This window comes from Podarcis vaucheri, assembly GCF_965113315.1.
Source record: "Podarcis vaucheri genome assembly, chromosome: 13".
NCBI lineage: Eukaryota > Metazoa > Chordata > Lepidosauria > Squamata > Lacertidae > Podarcis > Podarcis vaucheri.
The window spans coordinates 31,418,662-31,441,237 of record NC_138751.1 but is presented as its reverse complement, the minus strand read 5'-3'; the positions used below and the strand labels follow the sequence as shown (position 1 = coordinate 31,441,237).

The 22,576-nt window shown below is 46.2% G+C and overlaps 1 protein-coding gene across 2 annotated transcripts in view; it reads right to left on the bottom strand.

Moving 5' to 3' along the window:
- Positions 1 to 22,576, bottom strand: part of JUP (junction plakoglobin) — a 58,517-nt gene that overhangs the window by 12,627 nt on the left and 23,314 nt on the right. Inside the window, exons 1-4 of one of the 2 annotated variants that reach the window (XM_082195501.1) lie at positions 6,955 to 7,066; positions 4,518 to 4,747; positions 1,755 to 2,008; positions 799 to 1,037 (exon numbers count right to left, since the gene is read on the bottom strand). In XM_082195501.1, coding sequence (XP_082051627.1) covers positions 799 to 1,037; positions 1,755 to 2,008; positions 4,518 to 4,740 — 716 coding nt within the window. In that variant the 5' untranslated portion in view covers positions 4,741 to 4,747; positions 6,955 to 7,066. Of the gene's footprint in view, positions 1 to 798; positions 1,038 to 1,754; positions 2,009 to 4,517; positions 4,748 to 6,954; positions 7,067 to 22,576 lie in introns of those variants that run through there. The other variant, XM_082195500.1, reaches the window with a different exon arrangement.

The window sequence follows — 22,576 nt, the reverse complement described above, 5'->3', positions numbered from 1 at the left end:
TCAAGAGACAGTTAACCGGCCACCGGGACATGGTCAGCTATTTGTAAAGCTAAGAGGTAGAGAAGGATCAAGTAAATATGGCCCTGCCCTGTAATATCAGGTGTGGGTGGGTTGCTTGTAATTACTTGTTGGTAATATAGAGGATTATGTACATGCACAATGGGACATGACAGGTTTCAGGGCTGAGCCCTGGCACAAACCAAAGATTTAAAGTATTGCTATGGTTGATGCTCCATCAGTGCAAGGATTTCTGCTCCCCACTCCCACACCTTCTTAAATATGTTCTGGACTTTCTCCTGACCTACCAGAGCAGATCTGGGATTGGTGCAGGGGAAAAAGAAATCCTGTTGGGCTAGCACATGAACTTAGTTGAATACCACCCTAAACGTCTGCAATCACAACCCACCAAGAACCTGAGCTGAATACCTAGTGCAAATGCAACCCAGAGAGGCGTCCTATATATTGTTTCCAAGCTTTACTCTTGGAAAAAGCTCTTCCAAAAATGGGGGAAGTGAGGGTCAAGCTCTGCCAAGTGCTGGAAATTCAGAAAGTCCTGTAGGGTTGGGGAAGGGCTGTAGTTCACAGCAGAGCATCTGATTTGTATGCAGAAGTTCCCAGGTTGGATCCTTGGCATCTAGAAGTACGACTGGGACAGAACCCTGGATAAAGCCCAGAGAGCTGCTACCAGCCAAGTGTAGACAATAGATGGACCAACGGTCTGACTCTGCAAAGGGCAGTGTCCTACGTTCCTATGCTTTTAAAGGCATCCATGGGATGCGCCAAGGGCTGCAAATTCACCTGAGCATGCGCACAAGAGCTGGGATGCCCCCGGACTTAAAGATGGACAGCAGGCCCTCGCGGTGGTGGGACAGGTTGTGGAGGATGCTGGTGGTGCAGCGGGCTGTGTCTAGGTCGCTCGTGCTGTGCATGGTTCGGACCACGGCAGCGACTATCTGAGGGGACTGCATCAGAGCACGGCGCGAGGCCTCCTTCTTGGACAGCTGGTTCACAATCATGGCTGCTTTGCTGACCACGACCTGGAAGGAATGGAGGCAACGAATTTAAGAGGAATGAAGGTAAGAGGGGAGCTGAAAGGACGAAACAGGGAGCTGCAGTGAGTTCTGCCGAACACCCAGTTCTATTGTGCTGCAATCAATCTTTATTGCAGTCAAAGACCAGACAATATGTACTACATCAACACCAAGGGGCGGACGCGACAGACAAAATTAAAAATTCCCTATATACTTATTTACATTAAAAATGACACCCCTCTCTTTATGCTGAATATTACACATCGCTGGTGATGATGACAGCCCTAAAAGCTCCAGCGTTCAACACTAAGCATGGCTGAATTCTGCACCCTGTGTTAGTTACACAAATCAGAATAATTTATCTCTTTACATGATCCAGTCCGCTTCTGCGAGTCATTGTTGGGGGGAGCAGTCAAGGGGCCTGAAGTAGTTCTATGTGCTAACAATGCTATTCATCAGCCTCTTGGGCTTCCAGGATTTCACCAGAGATCGCCAAAACTTTTGCAGTTGTAAGAGCTAGGCACACTTGGTAATTTTTTGTGGGGTGGTAAATTGAAGAAGACTGGAACTGAAGATTCCGGTGCAGAGAAGTTGCAGAATTTCAGTGGAAGCACAGAATACACCATTTCATCTATGAGATCACTGACATGCCAACTACACTCCAGACCACCCACTCTGCTAGGCAAACCGACTCCAACAAGCCGCAGAGGTCCAGAGCCTTACCGGATCCTCGTCATTCAAGAGTTTGGTGAGTTCGGGGATGGCGCGGGTGGCCAGCTCAGCATCATCCTGGTAGTTGATGAGATGCACAATGGCCGACTTGAGCATCTGGGAGGGCTCGGCCAGTCGCTGAACATTTGTCTGCTGCCCTTCCACCTGGGTGGTGATGAGAAGGGAGCGGTCCTCTACCGTCTCCGGGTACATGGCAGCCCGGACGCGCTGGGCACGGGTCATGGCAAGGTGGGACTCCAAATCCGCTGCAAAAGAGGGCAAGCGAGACAGGATTAGCACAGAGGAAATCCCAACCAGGATTTCCATCCACCTCGCAGGGAGGTTCATGAAACTGCTTCAGCTCTGCGAGGTGCAGGAGTCCTCACATGTGAGCCAAGAGATAAGGCAGGAGTTAATTAGCCAGTGCGATTAGGCAGTTGTAACACAAAGCTGCTTAATTAAAAACATGAAAGGGAGGTGGGAAATGGGGACTGGTTTGCACTGAAAAAATATACACAGGGATTGGGGGGGAAGGTGTTGACGTGCCTAAATTATTGCAGCAACCTGGATTGCTGTGTTACGCAGAGAATCACAGCCATTTGCTGCCTCTACCTGCAGATGTGACTGTCTCTCTGCAGTCTCCTACAAGTCTCTTCTGTATTTATCTCAGTGAAAAGACAGGACAAAATTTGCTCTCCCCGTTTTCTGATCCTCTTCCATTTTACCGAAATCACATTGCAAAATTTTACAGGCACAGATTTTTTTTTTGCAAAATCTGTGATGTCAGTCACTTGCAATATGCATTCTTCACAAAAGAAGAACATTTCCCCAAAGAATCCTACGTAAGAGTATGTATTTTTTGCAAAAAAAATCACAAAAATGCATACCCTTTGGTACTTTCGATAGGCATGGGTTTGTTCATAATTCAAGCTGCAGTTCCCATGTAGCAAAGTAAGTGAAAAAAACAAAGAAGAATTAGCTTCTCTGGGTTACTGTGGAAACACCCTTGAGCTACAGACTTCTCTGTCCTTGTACAAGTCCACCTTCGCAACATCCTACCAGGAGGTACTCTTTCCATAGCCGGAGAACCACAGCTGAGGCAATGTTACTTGTCCCACCCAATGGGACTACAGTATGGCAGAATTTAGATTTGGACTCGATGGCCCTTGTGGTCTCTTCCAACTCTATGATTCTATGATTCCCAGCTCACAAGGCTGAGGACCAGTTCTTATGCTACACGAGCAGTGAGGTCACGTCCCAAGATTCAGATGCCACCAGTTCATGTAGGATGAACTGAAACGTTCTGCTTTCTGTGACAACATTGTGGTTAAACTAGCCACTAACATGCACTCTCATGGGAACTAATCACAGCATGGGAAGTAATCACACAGAAGCGGCATTCTTGCAAAAATGTAAGAACTGTCTGGATATACTGCCCTGCTGGAGCAAGGCGCCTCTTGGGTCTGTGTTAGTAATTTCTGAGCGCCGATTTAACCTTTAAAGCCCTACACATCCAGAGTCCTAGCCTCTTAGAGCACACTAGTGTTGGGACCCACTGATGGCAAGTAAGAATTTTTAGTACGATCATCATCATAAAGAGTTACAGCCTGACCCAGGGTGGGTTGGCTGCAAAAGCAGCGCTGCCACCCATACAAAATATATGGTAGAAAAAGGTAGGTCCAGGTCTGAGGAGCCTACCTTCTTTATGGAATGCCTTCTTCCATATTACCCAAACCACCTATGCTTTCTGCAACCAGGCTGTCAGTTACCAACAGCAGAGCTTTTTTTTTCCTTCCTGCTGCAGGGCCCGTTTTTCAGATTCCCTACCTATGCGATTGGAAAGTCTGTGTCTCTCTCTTTTACAATGGAGGTGACTTCAGTATTGTATTTCGTGCTTGCCTTGTAAACCTCCTCGGGAGACCCAATAGGGTGAAGAGGCAATATGCAACGCTGCTTCATCACATGACCTCAGGCAAGGGCGTGGCCTGAAGGTTCATGGTGCAGCAACCAGAGGTGGTTCTAGGGTAGGGTGACCAGGCAGTTGCACTGGGCTCCACTCTGCAGGTAGGGTTCGAAAATAGCAGGGCACCAGGTGCATTTTGCGCCTAAAGGTTCTTCATTTGCGAGCACCTCAAAAAATCTGGGAGCCACTTTTTGAGCCTGGCTGACATTCAAGGATTACTGAAATATATGTGCTCTGAAGCCTCAAAGAATATGTTAAGGATAGAAAATATGTTTAACAATGAAGGACAGAGTGTTTCGAAAACTGAAGTTTGGTCCCAATATTTTTATTGTAAACAACAAATTAAACATGTATTCACAATTTCTGCTAAAAATGTGATATTAACAAAGTGTCACTTATGTGAATTGTGTATTAGTTCATGCTTATCAAAATAAAAAATAAAAAGTGTTGCCAAACAGCCACCACCACCAAATAGCGGCTAGACATTCTGTTTTGGAGCCTATAACCCAGGTCCCAGAAGCCACTGGCTCCTGGCTTTACTATCCCAGCTTCTAACACTGGCTGCTAGAGGGAACCACAACGATTCAGAAGAGAGCGTGAAAGGTGGGGGCGCCAAATTCGAGTGTTGCACAGAGCACCACTGAAATGTCTGCCACTGCAGCAGCCTTGCTCAAGCTAAGCTGGTCTGAGTCAGTACCCAGATGCGAGACTTTCTTTTGTTATTCAATAGAAACCACAGATTGACTCAATAGAAACTCGATTGACTCCCATCGTGTAGGATTCACGTAATAAGCATATAAGTAAAGTTTCACCTTGTGCCTGGGCTTGGGCTTGCCCAGCTCCAGCCTGGCTGTAAGTGGTGGTCTTCTTAATTGTGTACTGCTTGCCATACAGGTCATCGTCGTCCACCAGACACTTGCTGCTCACCGATGGCACCTGGGTGTTCATCCCGGAATGGATGCCCGAGTCATAGGTGTATGTCTGCTGCCATTCCGTCACCTTGATGGGTTGCTCCATCATGTTCACCACCTCCATGGCTGCTCTGCAAGAAGATCCACCAGGGTTAAACCACAGCCGTAATGAGTCACACCAACAGCTGAAATTCCCCTGTATCAAGTTCCGGAAAATAAGGCAAACTTGGGTGCCTCTTTACACTGCACCCAACTAACAGAGTATGACCTGCACATTTAGATTCGGAATTCCCCATACAAGAAGTAATGTCACACAGCCCCATCCCACCAAAAATACTTTTGTCCATTGCATCCAATGAATTCCAACTTTTTTTATTAGAACAAGGATAACTTCTAGAACTCATGATAGCCTTCAGAATGTAGCAGTTCCTTAGCCTTAATATATGTACTGCACAGCGCTGCTCTAGATATTTTGCATATTAACACCAGGACAAACATCTACAGCAAGTTCCCACAGCTTTTGCACTTTCTGGGCAAATGTACAAGCTTTGTAGAGGCAACACAATCTTGCTCACCAAATACAGGATGTCACAAGCTGTGTTTACACCACATGGCACAAAGCAACAGCAGATACAAATTACAAAATGCTCTGCTGTCTTCTCACTGTAGACCTTTACCTGATGGGAGTCCTCTCTGAACTGACCATGTGGCCCACATTCCATCTTTCACAGTTTTGCCTCACTCTCTTTTGAGCTCAACTGCTGTATATGGTACACCGTAACATGGTTGCTATTCCTTGTGGCAGAGTGTTCCACAAGTCAATATAAGAAGGAAGGAGGAGGCTTATGAAGAGCTCTTGTACATGTTGAATTTTAGGCTCTAGGGTCAACAGACTCACACAGGGTATGACATCATGAAATCTTGATTTGCATATTCAGGTAAGCCTCACAAATCATCACAGGAAAATCGGCACCAAATGCCAGCTCCAGAACAGTCCTTTAAGGGAGATGGTTCATACATTCAACAGAATCCCCATGCAGATACACACCATACTTTTGAAGAACATACAACACACATTTAAAGCACATGACTTTCTCCAAAGACTTATGGGATCCGTAGTTTAAGGGTGCTGAGAACTGTAGTTCTGTGAGGGGAAACTATAGTTCCCGTGATTCTTTGGGGAAAGTTATATGGTTTAAATGTGTGTTTGATGTGACTTAAATGTGGAACTGCTCCATGTAAGGACTATATCAACTGACTGCAAAACAAACCACCAAAAACTGACTAAAGTATAAGGAGCCCATAGTCAAACTTATTTGGGCTCAGGAAGGGCTCTGACATTTTTAACGCAACAAGGATCCAGGGAAACATCCACACACAAAGCTATTTCCAACAACAGAATATATTTTTTTAAAGACTTTATGTACACTTTCAAAAGTTTACATACATATTGCATACTACTGTTGGATCTTATTGTTTTTGCACTGGAATAAACACTCTGCCTCCATCTCATTTTAGACTTGCATTCTCCTCAAAGCAGGGGTCTGTGCCTTTTTTATTACTGCCCCCATCTTGCTTTCAAATATGCCACGTAGGATAAAAAACAGCATGTAATGACAATGTCTACTTTACTCCATGGGACTGTTTTAACCTGCACCCTTAACTTTTTGACAGTAAATAAAAGGGCTAGATCTTCATTCTTTCCACCTGTAAAACCCTTTCACTTAAGCCCGCTGCCACTCCCTCCTTTCAGAATGAAGTTCTCCTGGAAATTATATATATTTTAAAGGAGGGTGGGAAGAGGCCATGCAGAAGGCCACGACTATATGGCAGATTCTCACAACTGTACACTTTGAGGCTCATGCGGAGACGTAATGTGGAGGAGTCTGCAGCCAGGAAGGGAAATTCTGGTAAGGGAACTCAAGCGATTCTGCTACTTCCTGGCCTGTACAGTATGCAGCAAGGGAGGGCAAGAGAGAAGGAAGCAGGGTTTGAAGAACCGAGCATAAGCCAGTCCACATGGGCTCCCTTGCAGGCAGGAGATGGAGCAGCTTCTATGCACGCTGGGGGGAACCTTTAAATGTGGCTCTTTTATTAAAGCAGAGAAACCCCAAGGCGCCCCGAGAGAAGAACGAGGCTTTGAAAGGTAGCACAACAAAAGCACTTTGGAAAGGAACTCATCTCTAGCCCAGCCGCGCCAAAAGCCTAAAAATAAGCATGCACCGTGGAATGTACCTCTGCCTTGTTTGCTTTTGGAAGTCATGGGCAACTGCCAGAGGAGACATTGGGGGGGGGCACTGGAAAGAGGGGAAGCGAAAGGCATAAACACACCACTCACCGAGATGGTATCTGCCTCTCCCAAGAAGCTTGCCCTGGAAGTCTGGAGACAGGGCTGGTTGGAAGCCTCCTCCAGACTCCGCCTGCTTTCCTAGGAAAGGGTGTGAGGCTAGAGAAATACCTGTTTAGTCACACCCTCCCCCCCAAAAGAAGATACTAACCTCGCCTTCTGAGGCAGCCCTATGCTAATTTTACAGGATAGGAATGTGAGAGGGAAGCGCTGATGCCAGGGTGACAGTCAAGGATGATTACCAAGATAAAAGTAGAGTGAGTGAGTGTATCTATGAGAAAGAGAATGAACGCTGTACAAGTCAACACATGCAATCACATCTGAAGGAGAAAGGAGGTACATGCACAAATCACCAACTCAAGTTTCCACAAAGCCCGGGGTGTGTGGGTATGTGCAGCTGAGTCATCAGGAGTGAGGCTGGGCAGAGTGCTTTCCCCGTGCAATTTGAAGACAAGCAGATGTTTGATATCTTGAACAGGGTTCACCATCCAGGGGGGTAGCAGGACCCATGCAGCTAATCAGTTCAAAGCATCCTCATGCATCTTCAGCCTGCCTGGGAGAACCCAGCAGGGGCCAGTTCAAAAGTCAACCTGACCTCCAGTGCAGGGTGGGAGGAGAGGAGAGGAGAGGACCTTGCTGTGAAGGGGGGGAGCTGCTGCTATGCTCCTGACCACATAACATGTTAAGAACAAACCAAAGAGGTCAGGCCGATATGCATTCTATACTGACCGGGGGGGGGGGCACGGTTTTTATGAAAGGAGTTGTGTGCATACTTTTCAAAAACAACTGAATGCGGTGGTGGAGGATGAGACTCGCACTTGAGACCCGACAGCCGATATTAGGGGAAAGTATACCCAAAGCCTTGTCAGTGTCAACCGCTCACAGAATCACAGAGTTGGAAAGGACACCGAGGGTCATCTAATCCAAGCCTCTGCAAAGCAGGAATAGTTAGGGATTCTTTTACTCTTTCGAACAAGGTGTGTTTGTGGTGTCAAGGTCTGTTGCCTGCTAACATTATAATGCTGCTGCCTGAAGCAACATCCACATATTCTGTCTTTCATTTCATGTAGTAAGCCAACGTTTCTTTATTCTCCTGTGCATGAATTTCATGTGGGTGTGAGGATATGGATAAGGACATTTGTAAAGGAGGGGAAATGCACACTATAACAGACATGGCTTTTTTACTTTTTGCTACAGGCTGCCTTGAGAAGGGTCCATCTTCACTCTACATATGTTATGACCCTAAAACAGAATTCAGCCCGATCTGAGAACTGGGGGGAGGCCAGGGGCGGAAGAGCTCCTCCTGCTGCTCAGCAGGCACTAGTCAAAAAGTGCCCATGACAGACAAATCAGATCACCTCTCTCCAAAATGGCAACCCCTCTCCCAACACTTTGCACAGTAGCAATGTATTGCACGTTTGTTTTGCTTCAAGCCAGCAAAACCTACCAAAATAAATAAAAACTCTCTCTAGGCCTGGTGCCCTCCAGATGTTCCAGATGTGCTGAACGGGCACGATGGGAATTGCAGCCCAGAACATCTGGAGGGCAAATGATGCCGCATCTTAAGAATACAGCTTTCCAGCGCTCTTGGTTTTGAAAGGCCTGAGGGGTGCAGGCAAACTTTCAGAAGCCAGAAGCGGGGATGCGAGCAGGCAGAAAGACTGAAGCGTCTTGCACTGTTCCTTGTTCCTACCCTGCAGCCCAGCTAATACTAATTTATGTACATGTCATTCATTTCCAACAGCTGCCACCCTGCAAAGAAAAACCTCCCGTGTATTTGAACACCTGGAAGTACAATAAATTGAGCAAAACCCCGATGCAGTCAAATTGCAGATGTGCCTCCCACTGCCTGCCCAGCATCAAGTTTCGGGGCAGCACACGTAAGCCATGCTCACAAACCCTTGACTGGCTGCCTGTGGCAAGAACTGCTAGGAAGCTTGAGACCTAAATAGCAGCTGCTATGCGAGGTTAATCACGACTACATGCTGAGCGCCTGAGAAACAGCTTTCTGAAGATGAATATCCGAGGGAGACTCTCGTGTGAGAAAAACTGGATTTTAAAAAAAATCAAAAATCAAAGGAGCCACTATTTTAGTGGACCACAACAGCAAGACCTTAAGGATATTTATCTTCCAGCTCCATCACAGGGTAAAAGTTGCCACATCTTGCCAATCCTACCCAGAGCTGCAACCAACACACTATCCATAATTATCATCCCCACATCTGTAATGCTGGCCCTCCTCCAAGAAGCTCTGTGCATGATACATGCATGTATCTCATTCTGGCCTCACAACAATGCTGTGATACAAACAGGAAGAGCCACCGTGATTAACAGACATTTTGTAAGAGGGTCTGACTTGCCTCACACAATGGCTATCTGTTCAGGGGCTTGAACCAGGGTCTAAGGTTGCAAACACAGCATCCATTTAAACCACTTTTCTTCACGCGAAGAATCCTGGGAGTTGCAGTTTACCCCCCCCAAAAAAAGCTACAATTCCCAGCACCCTTAACAAAGCACAGTTCCTAGGATCCTTTGGAGGAGGGGAAGTAATGTGCTTTAAAATGTATGGCGAGTACGCAGCCTAGGAGTCAACGGATGCAATTAGCAGGATTGTGCGGTCAAGCTGATCCAGGCAACCTCACTATCCGGGGGAAGCAAAGTTCACATATCTGAACATTCTCCCCACGAATACACTACGCAGGTTGAAAATTAGCATGCTCTCTCCCACTTATTTTTTGTTCAGTCTGGTTCCTGTGGGCGGGAGAGTTCAGGCAAACAATCCCACTCCCTGTCTGCAATGATTAAGTCCAGGAAAAGCTTTAACACTTGATTCTGACGATTGCGGCCTTAAGTAAAAAAACCGTTCTAGTAACTGACAGCACCACAGACAAGACAGGAACACGTATGTCATAAATCTCAGCTGTCCTTAACTGTCATTACTTCTCCCAAAGAAGCATGGGGATCACAGTTCTGCAGAAATGCTGAGAATTCAGATGGAGAGGGGGAAGGGGATATCGCAGAAATGCAACATTTTTTTGTGGCTGCTAAACATAACTGCATTCTTAAGTATGTGCATCATCAAACTGGCTGGGAATAAAACATGGCCAATACCTACTGAGAACATTGATAGAACAAGGTAAAACTCTGGTATTGAGGCAACTGGATTGCACACCAGCAAAATGTAGCTTTATGCTACGTCTGTGGTTAGCAAAGGTGCCTCCCTTCAAACAGAAAGTTAAGAACAGCTACCACACCCACGTTAGGAATGATGGTGAACTGCCACCTCCTTCTCCAGGAAAGCCAGTCAGGCAAGTTCCTCCCTCCAGGTGCAGAGAGATGAGGAAAAGTGGAGGACATATTCCTGGGGGAAACGAGCTTCTCAACCTGGCACTCCCTTTGCCAGCGTCCAGGCAGGTCAGTGCAATTCACTATATAATGAACTGGGCTAAGATGGAAATATCCACCTGGGTACAAATACAGTCATACCTCAGCTTGCAAACGCTGCAGGTTGCATGTTTTCGGGTTACGGACCACGCCAAACTCGAAAGTACCGGAACGGGTTACTTCCGGGTTTCGGCGCTCGCACATGCGCAGAACCGCAAAATGACATCACACGCATGCACAGAAGTGCCGAATCACGTCACATGCAGACACAGTGCTGCGGGTTGCGAACGTGCCTCCCGCACGGATCACGTTCGCAAACCGAGGTATGACTGTAGCTTCTTGGCTGTGAAGTTTGCTAGATGCCCCTGAGCCACTCACTTCCAGGCCACTTCAAGCATTATTTGCTTTCCTGTATTGAAAACGCTTCCAAAAGGGGTACAAGGTTTTACAATTACGCCTAATTTACATGGAGCAACACAGACAGACATATGTGCAGTTGTAGTCACAATATTTTCCAATTTAAAAAAAAAAATTAAACCCACTCTTAATGAAAAGAAATAAAATTCAGGTTTACAATAATTCATTAACAAATGTGTACTCCATAAAACAAACATCAATGCAAAAAGTGCACCTGTGCATCGGACTAACCACGTGTCCACATGTATCAGAGGTGTCAAGTTCCACACAAAATTGGGGGGGGGGGCGGCGCTTGTCATAGGGAGACTCAGCAAGGCCCGGCCCTCAAGATTGTGGGGGCTCAGCCCTGTTCCCACATACTTTGGGGGAGTTCACCCCATAGAGTTGGCACCTATGACATGTATGCACACAGCCTTTCACTGAAAGGAATGTATGGCGTGTGTGTGTATACGTATTCCTATGTACACATATATTTTATACACAGAGTTGCAAAAACAATGGCCAATCTAGACCAGCATCCTGTTCTCACAGTGGCCAACCAGTTACTTATGGGAAGCCCAAAAGGAGGATTTGAGCACAACAGCGCCCTCTCCTACGATTTCCAGTAACTGCTGCTGCTTCCGAGGTAGAACCAAGCTACTTTGGCTAGTAGCCTTATCCTCCATGGATTTGTCTCATTCTCTTAAAGCTACCCAAGTCCACCTCCAAAGTTCGATTTGCAGGTTCTCTTTGTGGTGTTAATTGCTGCTGCTGTAATGAAGGTGGTGGGAGGGAGAACCACACAGGGAGCTGTGCACAGGCCTCAGCACATGTATTAACTGGCTCTGATGTGGGGGTAGGGCAGTTTTAACCAAGTCAGCAGAGCCACTCATTTGCAGGTAGTTGTGCTGACATGATTGAAATCACCACACCCCATAGCGAAGCTGTTCCCACACAGTTTAGCACAGTGGCAGCAGCAGCAGCAATCATACACATACACACACAAAGCCAATATGAGAACCAAGCCTGACACTCTGTCCCTAGCTCTCCAGTTTATGCAATTAGTTTTTAAAACCGTAAAGAGTTATGTTCTTCCCGCAGGTAAATCCCCTCCTTCATCTGCTACGGGAGCCATATGGCAGCTAGTTAACCAACTGGATCTGCCCCATAAAGAATGAGCCCTTGGCAAGAAGATATGTAGAATCCATTTCTTCCGGGTGTTTCACTATCTCAAAGCTGTGCACCGAGCAAAACTCAGCCATGTTGCAGGGTAGTGCTTTGAGCTCCCGAGCCATTTTCAAACGGCATCAGCAGTTTGCAAAAGTGAAAAAAGGGAGGGGGGAATAAAGTAACGCTAGACTCCGAGAAGAAATGCTGCCTTACATTAGTTGACTTACAGGCATTACATACCTAAAGGTTTCAAGGACAGGTTTCAAGCACATATCCTAGCATACCGGGGGATGGGGGGGGGCAAGGTTTAGCTTAACAAACAATTCCCTCTTAAGTTTAGAGAGCTCATGGCTGAATTTTAAATTTTTCGTTTTCCAGAGCTTCAGATGCTTACCATCTGTATATAAAAGCCGATTCATTTCTAATGTTTCTGGCCCTTCAAAATGGGAGTTTAAGTACAGCACGGCTATTTTTAACATCTACCTTTGCCTGGCGTGCAAAACACAAACAAGAATGCAACAAGAGCCGACAACACAGAGCGGCCGACACTGTAGAGTACCTGAAGAAGAGAACAGCATGAGACAGCCCATTTTCGGATCAGCCCCGAAAATACTTTTGAAGCCCTAATACAATTCCCAAGTGTATCTGTATTATTTTTCGAAAAAGTCATCTACGCTTTAGTCATCTACACTGGGTGGTTTTGCAATTAATCCACAGTTACTAACCTTCAAAAACTATTGGCTGGCCTACCCACAAAGATATCTGGACTGGCTATTTGTGGCACACAGGCAGCCTGAAAGGTTGCGGTTATTATCATGCCTTGTCTTGAGTATGCAACGGCTTACAGTTTAAGAAACCGTAGCTGTTATTAGTTGTTGGAAGGAAACAGCCACCTCTCACTTTTCCTTCATCAAATTTAAAGGATATTTTCGGTGATGGTAACACAGCAAAGTCCAAAATGGTTTCAGAACAGAAGCTTAAGATCAACACAGAAGAACACTAGACAGGATGGACCACGGTTCTGATCCAGCAGAATGTCCTTATGTACATTTGCCTAGGTGAGAGGTGATCATAGAGAAGGGACCCTGAGGATCATCTAGTCCAACCCCCTGCAATGCAGAAATATGCAGCTGTCCCCTTAGAACCTGCAACCTTGGGGTTATCAGCCCTACACCCCAGCCAGCTGAGCTATTCAAGTTAGATGAAGTAGTCCTGGCACGTGCTTTGTATACCCCCTTGCCTTTAGTTCTCACCTATTTAAAAACCCAGCTCATCCTTCACTGCACTGCCAGACCCCAAACTTTTGGAGGCCACGGGTTGCCTTATCACCTTCAGATGTGTGAAGTTTGCACCAAGGCCATTTTGCCTTAGTGGCACTACAGCACCCTCTTGCAAAGACACAAAAGAGCAACAAGGCTCAGCAGGCTTGCTACTCTCCAGGGTGTAATGCACTTTTGAAGAGATAGAGAAAAGCAAAGGCCAAGTATTTGGTCCAGGGGTATCAAAGTGGCACTCTCCAGGTGCTATTGTAGTACTACAACTCCTATCAGCCCCAGCCAGCATGGTCAAGAGTTAGGGGTGATGGGAGTTGTAGAAGACAGCCAGGCTTGTTGACTTTTGTTCCTCATTCCAGGCTGAGCTGTAAGATATGGCCCAACTCCTTTATTCAGGAAGCTGGTTTCAGAACCACCTGGGGGAATTACAGTGTTTCCTGGTTCTACATATCCCAATGGGGGAGCTCGGATTAATCAGGTCGGTGATTGGGATTGGTGGGTGGAGAGGGAGGGAGGGAGGGAAAGGAAGAAACTCCCATGGCTGACTAAACCAGGGAGCTTCCTTTTATGGACATGCTGAGACAGCTGAACCCAAGAGTTTTATCCTATTCTGTAAAACACATTCCAGCTTCCTCCCTCCTCCCCCTTGTCTCCAGCAAGGGTTGAGTTGAATCAGAAATCCAGACCTAGAAGAGACACCAAGACTGAGAAGCAACAATAGCCTGTTCCTTCCAGGCAAATACCTCAAGGAGTACCTCCCGCAGATTGTCAAGCGGACTGGGAGCAGAACTCCCGGCACTAACCAGACTGTGGATTCATCAAAAGATCAGGCCCAGCGCCGCTGCTGAGAAATGGCTCGATTGAAACCCTTCTCTCCCTACACAGGGATGGCATCTAGAAACCCAGTGCTGATGATTTTAGAAATTCTCAACATTTACTTTTGATTTCCTAAGGTTCCAAATTCTTTAAAGGCACAGGTTGGGAACCTGCAGCCTTCTGGATGCCATTAGACTACAGCTTGCATCACCTCTGACCATTGGCCATGCTGGTAGAGCAGATGGGAGCTGGGGTACGATAACATCTGAAGGGGGAGCAAGTTAGTCGTCTGTGGTTTGCCACGGTCAGCCTTAGCCACAAAACCATGCGTATCAGCATACAGCATGCAATCAAGTGAGTCTGTCCAATTCCACGGGGAAATAGATCTCTGGGGAGAGATTTCCGGCCGCCCCATGCAAAAGCTGGTAAATAAGCTATAAAGCAGGCAAGATATGCCAAAACTCCCTGAAAGGGTCAACTTTTCCCACACCTGACGCCCACACTCATGCATAGCTTATCTTAGCTACGTATGCAGTGTGGGAGCAGCTGTTAGCAGCAGCCACTGCCAAGCAAAGGCAAGAGGCTCCTTGCTTAGAGAGACTGCCACCTGGCTGAAGGAGATCCATGCACTGCCCCCACTGGGTAAAACTGGTAGCTCCATGAAAACAAAAAAGCAGCTTGCTGGGAACATCTGCGCAGAAAATTCCTTATCCCCATTTATTTTTTAAAAGATCTTGCACCAAAAAAGGCACCCTCCTCCTCTATTATTGCTGCTGCTGCTGCTGCTGTTGTTGCTGTTGCTGCTGTTGTTGTTGTGCTGCATCTTCCCTTGCCCTTCCCCGCTGCTCCAGACAAGTCAGTTTTTTAAAACCATACATTGGAAATGTATGAAACACTGTATGTGACACTTTATGAAATCACAGACATTCAGAACAAGTGAAGTCAATAATCTCTCAGACACTCAGAGAGACTTTTACTATGTCAAGAGTTTCATGATCCAAGGTGGCAGGAATAGGAAGGAAAGATGCAGAGTAGGATCATCATGAGGTTAAATTACCGTATTTTTTGCTCTATAAGACTCACTTTTTCCCTCTTAAAAAGTAAGGGGAAATGTGTGTTTGTCTTATGGAGTGAATGCAGGCTGCGCAGCTATCCCAGAAGCCAGAACAGCAAGAGGGATTGCTGCTTTCACTGTGCAGCAATCCCTTTTGCTGTTCTGGCTTCTGAGATTCAGAATATTTTTTTCTTGTTTTCCTCCTCCAAAAATTAGGTGTGTCTTGTGGTCTGATGCGTCTTATAGAGCGAAAAATACGGTACTTCACACACAAACCTGTTTGGTGTCCCTGAGCTGTGTAGAAAAACCCACAGATAAGAATTGCTGCACCTAAGCCAGCCAGCTCAAAACAGTTAAACAAGAGAAGGGGCTAGAAAGTGGAAGCTGGGCGTTGAAATTAGCCGCCATTGCCCTGCACAAACAAAACATCCCTTCTAATTGCTGGGGAGAACCAAAACCCCACAGGCCTTCCTTGCTCCCTTTTCAGGCACTGCAACATAACATGTGACGGTGGACTGTGAGCAGCCTATTGTTCTCTCTCTAGAACGAGGTAGCCGTTTAAAGCTGGCCAAACAAAAACAGCCGTGCTGACTGAAGCATAAAGCAGGGGAGGCTCCAGAAGCCTGTGCATGGCACCACAACAAGTGTGGAACACAGCAGGCAGGTTCAGCAGAATTCCAGAAAATTTAACTTCCATAGAAAAAGTAAGTTTCTAGTCCTCATGCTGGCAGCCAAGTGATTTTAACCCATGCCTCCGGTGAGTTAGAATACCTGAGGATTAATGGTGCTGCCTTGGGCAGGGGAGACAGAAGTACTATTCATTCTTTTGTTTGTTTGTTTGTTTACTCTCTTCCCTCCTTTTTTATCCTCACAACCACCCTGTGAGGTAGGTGAGGCTAACTTTGATTTCACAGTCATGTTCACCCCATTGTGGCTTCACTGTCTTTGCTGTTGCACTGAAAACAGCCTTGTAGGAGTTACTTTCAGGGACTTTTTGTTTCTTTTCATCTTCTGCTTGCCCTTGGCCAGCTCTTTCCACGTTTCTAGCTCCTGCGTGGATCCTGTCAGCAAACATGCGTGGTTATAGCATATGGTTCCCGCCTAGCTTCAATTCCATCTGCATCCTAGATTTCCCCATGTTTTCCTGGACTCTGGCTTGCTCTTTCGCTCAAGGTTTTGTCTACCTCATCACCACTGTGTTTACCACTTGGAGCCTGGTCCTGCCAGCTACGTACATAATCTACAAGGGGGCTCTTCTAAATCCTACCATTTCTCTTTTAAACTCAAATTATTTTGCTATGAAAGCAGAGTTCTGCAACTTAAATGTAAATACACAGTAAATTTGCTTGGCTGTGATTGTGCTGGTTCCAATCACAGAGGGGGGGGGGAGTTTTGTAGTTCATCTTTATTAAATGTGTATACCACACCCTTCATCAACAGATCTCAGGGCACTTCAAGACATAAAATTAGAATATAAAAACCCTGACCACAAGAAGGCTGATCAAATAATCTTCTTCTATCTACCCTGCTATTTCAAGATTTTTAGGATTGTTGGCAGTGTTAGAAACTAGATACATAAGCTAGGCGCCAAATGGCACCATAAGCTTAGGTCACGGTCACCACAACTGAATGTTTATCCGTCAGGGGGTTAGACTAGATTACCCCTGGGCCCCTTCCAATGCTATAATTCTATGATTCTGTGATTTCAACTACATTGCTTGACTGTAGCTTGCTCTTACAACAATTCACTTGTCCCAATAAGCAAGACTGAGGAACACACACTGCGGAAATGGTATTAACTATGTCAGAGGTTTTTAAACTGTGGTCACCAACTTGATGCCCAGAAACCTCCACATAGTCGCAATTTGACCTGTGCCAGTAGGAAAACATGCCTGGTTAGTTTCAAACACTGATTGTTGGTGGTATTATATGCTCAGTGATAAATTCTATAATTCTGAGGCATGATCACAGGATATGCATGCCTGGTATATAGATCCAAGAAAGGAATGTCTTCACATGCTACTCTTTGAGTTCCCTCATTCCACTTCTTCCCTAGAAGGGTTAATACGCAGCTTTCTTCATTTGAGGAGCACTGCAAAGATTACAACAACGCTGCCAACACAAAAGTTCCTGTGAAGTCTACAGGTCAGAAGCCAACAGTTATACATCTTCGGGAGGGGATAAAATAAGACATACGTTCATGGTGTTTTTTTCAAAGCATCAAGTTATCAGTTATAATGCAAAGTCAGACCCCATACATCCCCTTAAGGGCATTTCACAGTGGGGAGGGTGGGGGAATCAGAGGGAAGAAGAGTCCATTCCTTCAAAGAGGCAGCGTGACATTCAATAAGAAACTATGGTCTGTTGGATTTTATTTTATTTTTAAAAAGAGGATAATAGCACAATATAATTCTGATCTCCTCTCTGCTCTGGCCTCAAAAATCAATCCATACAAAAGGCGAGATTAATTTCTTTGTTCATCTCTTGTATTTAGATGTAGCTGCTGTGGTCCCCAGATTCTCCTGGCAGGTTGGCAACAAGCTCTTTGATGAAGCAGGGAAAAGAGCTTGAGGCTTCAGGAACATACTGGGAGCTAAGAGCAAGAAAGCGATTTGCAGAGAAACTGAAACGGCTTTGAAACAAAAAGTGTGTGCGTGCATGGGACGAATAAGATCACAGCACCAGCTAGTTTCACTTATTTACTGTGTGTGGAGAGTTTGATTTAATTTCTTACCCTAAGGGACAGCAATCAATCTCATTTGGAAGTCATATCCCAAGCTGAGGAAGTCCTGGCCTCCCCCCCCAAACACCTATGGCTGCTCTGCAGCTCAGAGAAAAGCAGTCTGTGCTTCGAAAGACCTCCCCACCGCCACCTGCTCACGATATTCCTGGGCTGATTCCTGGCACAGTGGGATAGGGACTGGGGTGGGACAACAAGCCAAAAATAAAAGGAATTTCAAACACGCAAAAATGAAAGCCACTATGCATTTCAAGCGTCAAATGTATTTTCTCAGAAACACTTACAGCCCCCCCCCTGCAAATGTGAGCCCTTATTGCTGTCCCTCTGTTACATATTGGAGACGCAAAGTACAATATTTGTGTATATTACTGCTGAGTTCCTGTCTCCTTCCTCCTGGGCCATGTCTAGAAAGTGGGGGGGGGTTAGGGTTCAGACCCATGGGCCCTCACTTGTGGGGTGCCTCAGGGTTCTGTCCTCTCCACATGCTTTTTAACATCTACATGAAGCCACTGATATGCGGACGATACCCAGCTCTGCCTCTCTTTTAAATAGGAACCAGTGAAGGCAGTGAAGATCCTGTGTGAGTGCCTGGAGGTGGCTGGAGGACGGATGGCGGCTAATGGATTGAGGTTGAATTCTGACAAGACAGAAGTACTGTTCTTGGGGGACAGGGGGGGCACTGGTGTGGAGGACTCCCTGGTCCTGAATGGGGTAACTGTGCCCCTGAAGGACCAGGCGCGCAGCCTGGGAGTCATTTTGGACTCACAGCTGTCCATGGAGGCGCAGGTCAATTCTGTATCCAGGGCAGCTGTCTACCAACTCCACCTGGTACGCAGGCTGAGACCCTATCTGCCTGTGGACTGTCTTGCCAGAGTGGTGCATGCTCTAGTTATCTCCCGCTTGGACTACTGCAATGCGCTCTACGTGGGGCTACCTTTGAAGGTGACTCGCAAACTACAACTAATCCAGAATGCGGCAGCTAGACTAGTGACTGGGAGCAGCCACCAAGACCATATAACACTGGTCTTGAAAGATCTACATTGGCTCCCAATACATTTCTGAGCACAATTCAAAGTGTTGGTGCTGACCTTTAAAGCCCTAAACGGCTTTGGTCCAGTATACCTGAAGGAGCGTCTCCACCCCCATTGTTCAACCCGGACACTGAGGTCCAGCGCCGGGTGCCTTCTGGCAGTTTCCTCACTGCAAGAAGTAAAGTTACAGGAAACCAGGCAAAGGGCCTTCTCGGTAGTGGCGCCCGCCCTGTGGAACGCCCTCCCATCAAATTTCAAAGAGATAAACAACTACCTGACATTTAGAAGAAATCTGAAGGCAGCCCCGTTTAGGGAAGTTTTTAATGTGTGACATTTTTATGTATTTTTAATCTTTGTTGGAAGTGCTCAGAGTGGCTGGGGTACAAATAATAAATTATTATTATATAAGTGTGACTCACGAAGCACACTCATTTATTCCAAGAATATTCAGTATATTTCTGTGGAAGATGGACTTGGAGAGAAGTGCAATGTGTAACAAAGGAGTGGTTAAATGGAGTTGCGGGGGCTGTTGGGTCCCGAGACAGAACAAAACGGTAATTTTATGTTGTGAAACACCCTGAGATCTATGAATGAGGGGCGGTATACAAATTTAATAAACAACCACAATGGCCACAACTGGTTTGGGGGGATTCTGGTGCCTATATGCTTTAGGAGCAAGCAGTGGGCCTGCCTATTCCAATCCCTAGCTATAGAGCAGGATATCCTATACCTCAAAACATCCTGACAGGAAAGAGGCTCCACAGACTCCTTCAACAGCTTATTCCATTGTTCAATTACTACTGTGGTCAGGAAGCTCTTCCTACTGTTTAACCAAAAAGCGTCTTCCTGTTTTAAACTCATTATATCTTCCTCCATCCTCTGCGAACAGAATGGCAAAACCGTCTCGCCCCCTTCCTACAGCCCATCCCATGCTTCCCCCTCAGTATTTAGCCAATTTTATATAATGCCCTTCAAGAATGCTCCCAGGTTCACTTACAAGTGTTAATAGCTTTTTTTCCGGGCTAAGAGAACTTGTGCAGCTCCTTCAGTCTTGGACAGAGAGCTACTCTTCTGGATCCACTGCATCCCTTGCTGCTTAATACAAATTTGGCTGAAACACCCAGAACTGTACACCAAAATGAGCTTCTGACAGTGTTAATAATTTCCAAGCACCCGGAACTATAGAAACAGAAGCCTCTTGTTTATCTAGTTTTATCATTCTGTTTAAACTGGGGAGGGGGCAGGAAGAACGGAAAGAAAGCTGCTCAGGGCAGCTTTGGCATATTTGCAAAATATATTCAGCCTTCCACACTGGTTGGCAACCTCCCCACCAACAGCACACATATTCTTCTGTTGCAAGGCCTGCTGATGTTTTGGCTTCAGAATGCTGTGACATCACAGAAGCTCAGTAAATGGGGGGGGGGTCCTCTCACTGGTGGCTTTCCAGCTACCACCAAACCCTATCTTTTCACTCATTTCCCACCAGCTCGCATTTCCCACAACGCACCATCTCCTCTGTCCCTACAGGCAGCTTTCCTTCTATCTGCTGTCCCTTGCATTCTCCTCTCTCAATTCCTCTTGTTCTCACATTTATATGCAACTAACACTCAATTCGGACCTCCCAATTTTTCTGCCTTCCCACTTCACGCCTCTCCATAAGAGCTCAAGCAATGATTTTTGGTAGTCTCTTCCATATGATTACCTAGGGCTTTCTTCCTTAAGAGTTCTTTGGACTCTTTTTGACCTCCACTGTCAAGAGGCAGCACACCTCTGAATACCAGCTGCTGGAAATCACAGGTGGGGAGAGTGCTGTTGTGCTCATGCCCCGTTTGTGGGCTTCCCAGAGACACCTGGATACCACTAGGAGAAGAGAATACGGGACTAGATGGCTGTGTTTTAGATTCAACACCCTGCTCTCATTTCTGCACCCAGAAACGGTACCAACTAATGTACACCTTGAGATAATTACAGGCGACTCTCAACTTACACAGGGGTTACGTTTCGAGGATAGTGCATAAAGCCAAAATCACGTATAGTCAAAATGCATTGCCTTCAATGGCAAGTGGGATTACCGACATCTTATTTCCTGGACACCCTTTTTATTTAGTTCCCAATCGTGTAAAGCTGAATGCACAAAAGTTAAATGTGTGTAAGTTACTCGTACTATAAAATGTTATACAGATTTATATTGCGAGTCCTTCTCCGTAGTGCACTGTGTGTGTGTGTGTGTGTGTGTGTGTGTGCGCGCGCGCGCAAGCTCATAGGATAGGCTAAGGGGCAGGCTGCTAAGCCTTAACTGTAATGTTCACACAGAACCAGAACGTTTGCAGGGGGAACCACAGCATTTGCTGCTACCTACTCAGCATGCAAGGCTACCCGGCCTCATCATGCTATCAGCACCAAAGGCGGGCTGCTCCCTGATGGTTTATTAAAAGCTCTGTTCCCTAGCCTCCTGGAAAACATGGCACTTCAACAGTTGTCTGCTCCGCTCCATTTGCAGCGCTTCCAAACAGCACTTAAGAGAAAGAGCCACACATACATTTTCAACTGTCTTTGTACACTTCGGTGGAATTTTAAACACTGCCCCCCAACCTCACTTCATGCTCACAATATTTAGGGCTGGACTATTCCGGTATGTTTGCAGAATAAGTCATTTTTGCTCCCCTCTTCAGTTCCCCTTTGCCTTCCATAGCAAATATACCAAACTATCATATGGATCCTAAAGAAGGGTTGGTGGTGTAAAGGTTTGGCTAACTCCTCACCTATTGTTTATACATACAAGCAACAAGGAAATGTCATTAGAAAAGAAGAGGAGGCTTTGCCTGTATCCAAGTGACTGGGCTTTCAGACAAGTCAGCAATGAATCAGGGTGATCACCTCCCCTTCCTGCTAAAAGCCCAATGAATTCAGCCAAGCTAATGTCACTATTAAACAAGTATGTGAATGGAAAGAAATAAGCACTGCCACCGCCCCCCCCCCTGCCCATGGCAGGAAGACTCAAAGCTATTGTGTGTTTAACTTGACATATCATCTTGACGACAGTTGTGTTTAAAAACACAAAGCGCCAGAATACCACTTTTGGGGAGTTTCCAGCGCCCAAGCTCTCCCCATTCAGTGGTTCTATTTGGAAAAGAGTGCAGCTCACTTGGTTGGAGCAGGGCCACAGGAGCAGCTTCCCAGGATAATATAACACTCAAGAAGTCTATTCCACTGGCAATCTAAGCCAGCGGGCTTTGCATCAACAACAATTTGGAAAACTAATCCTTTGCATCATTAGACACTGAACGCTAACTCAGCTATGGAAGGAAGAAATTCAAAGATCTGTTTTGATGGCATAGAAGAGCAACAGAGAGAGTCAGCCATGGGCTTACTGGGTAGCCTCACTTACACAAAGTCTGAGCACTATGAGGATGGTACTGCTAAGCTGGTGGTTGTTAAGGTCTTGGGAAGCAACAGGAGGGCTGGCTTCTGAGAAAGGAGCTGGGTAGTCTTGTTGCCAGAGAGACCCTTCGCCTGCCTCTTCTTTTTCATCTCTATATTGGCAGCAAGGGGAGAGGGCTTCTTTTTGAAAATCCGATTTGTCCTACGGGCTCCGGATCCCTACTGCACACCCTTAATCTTTACATGAAATGGTTTCAGAATTTAGCACATTCCCGTTAACTAGTTACAATACTTACATTTCACTTCAAACGCAAGGACCTGGGGGCCGTTCCGGACAGGTGTTTTATTGTGGGCGGATCCTGCAACA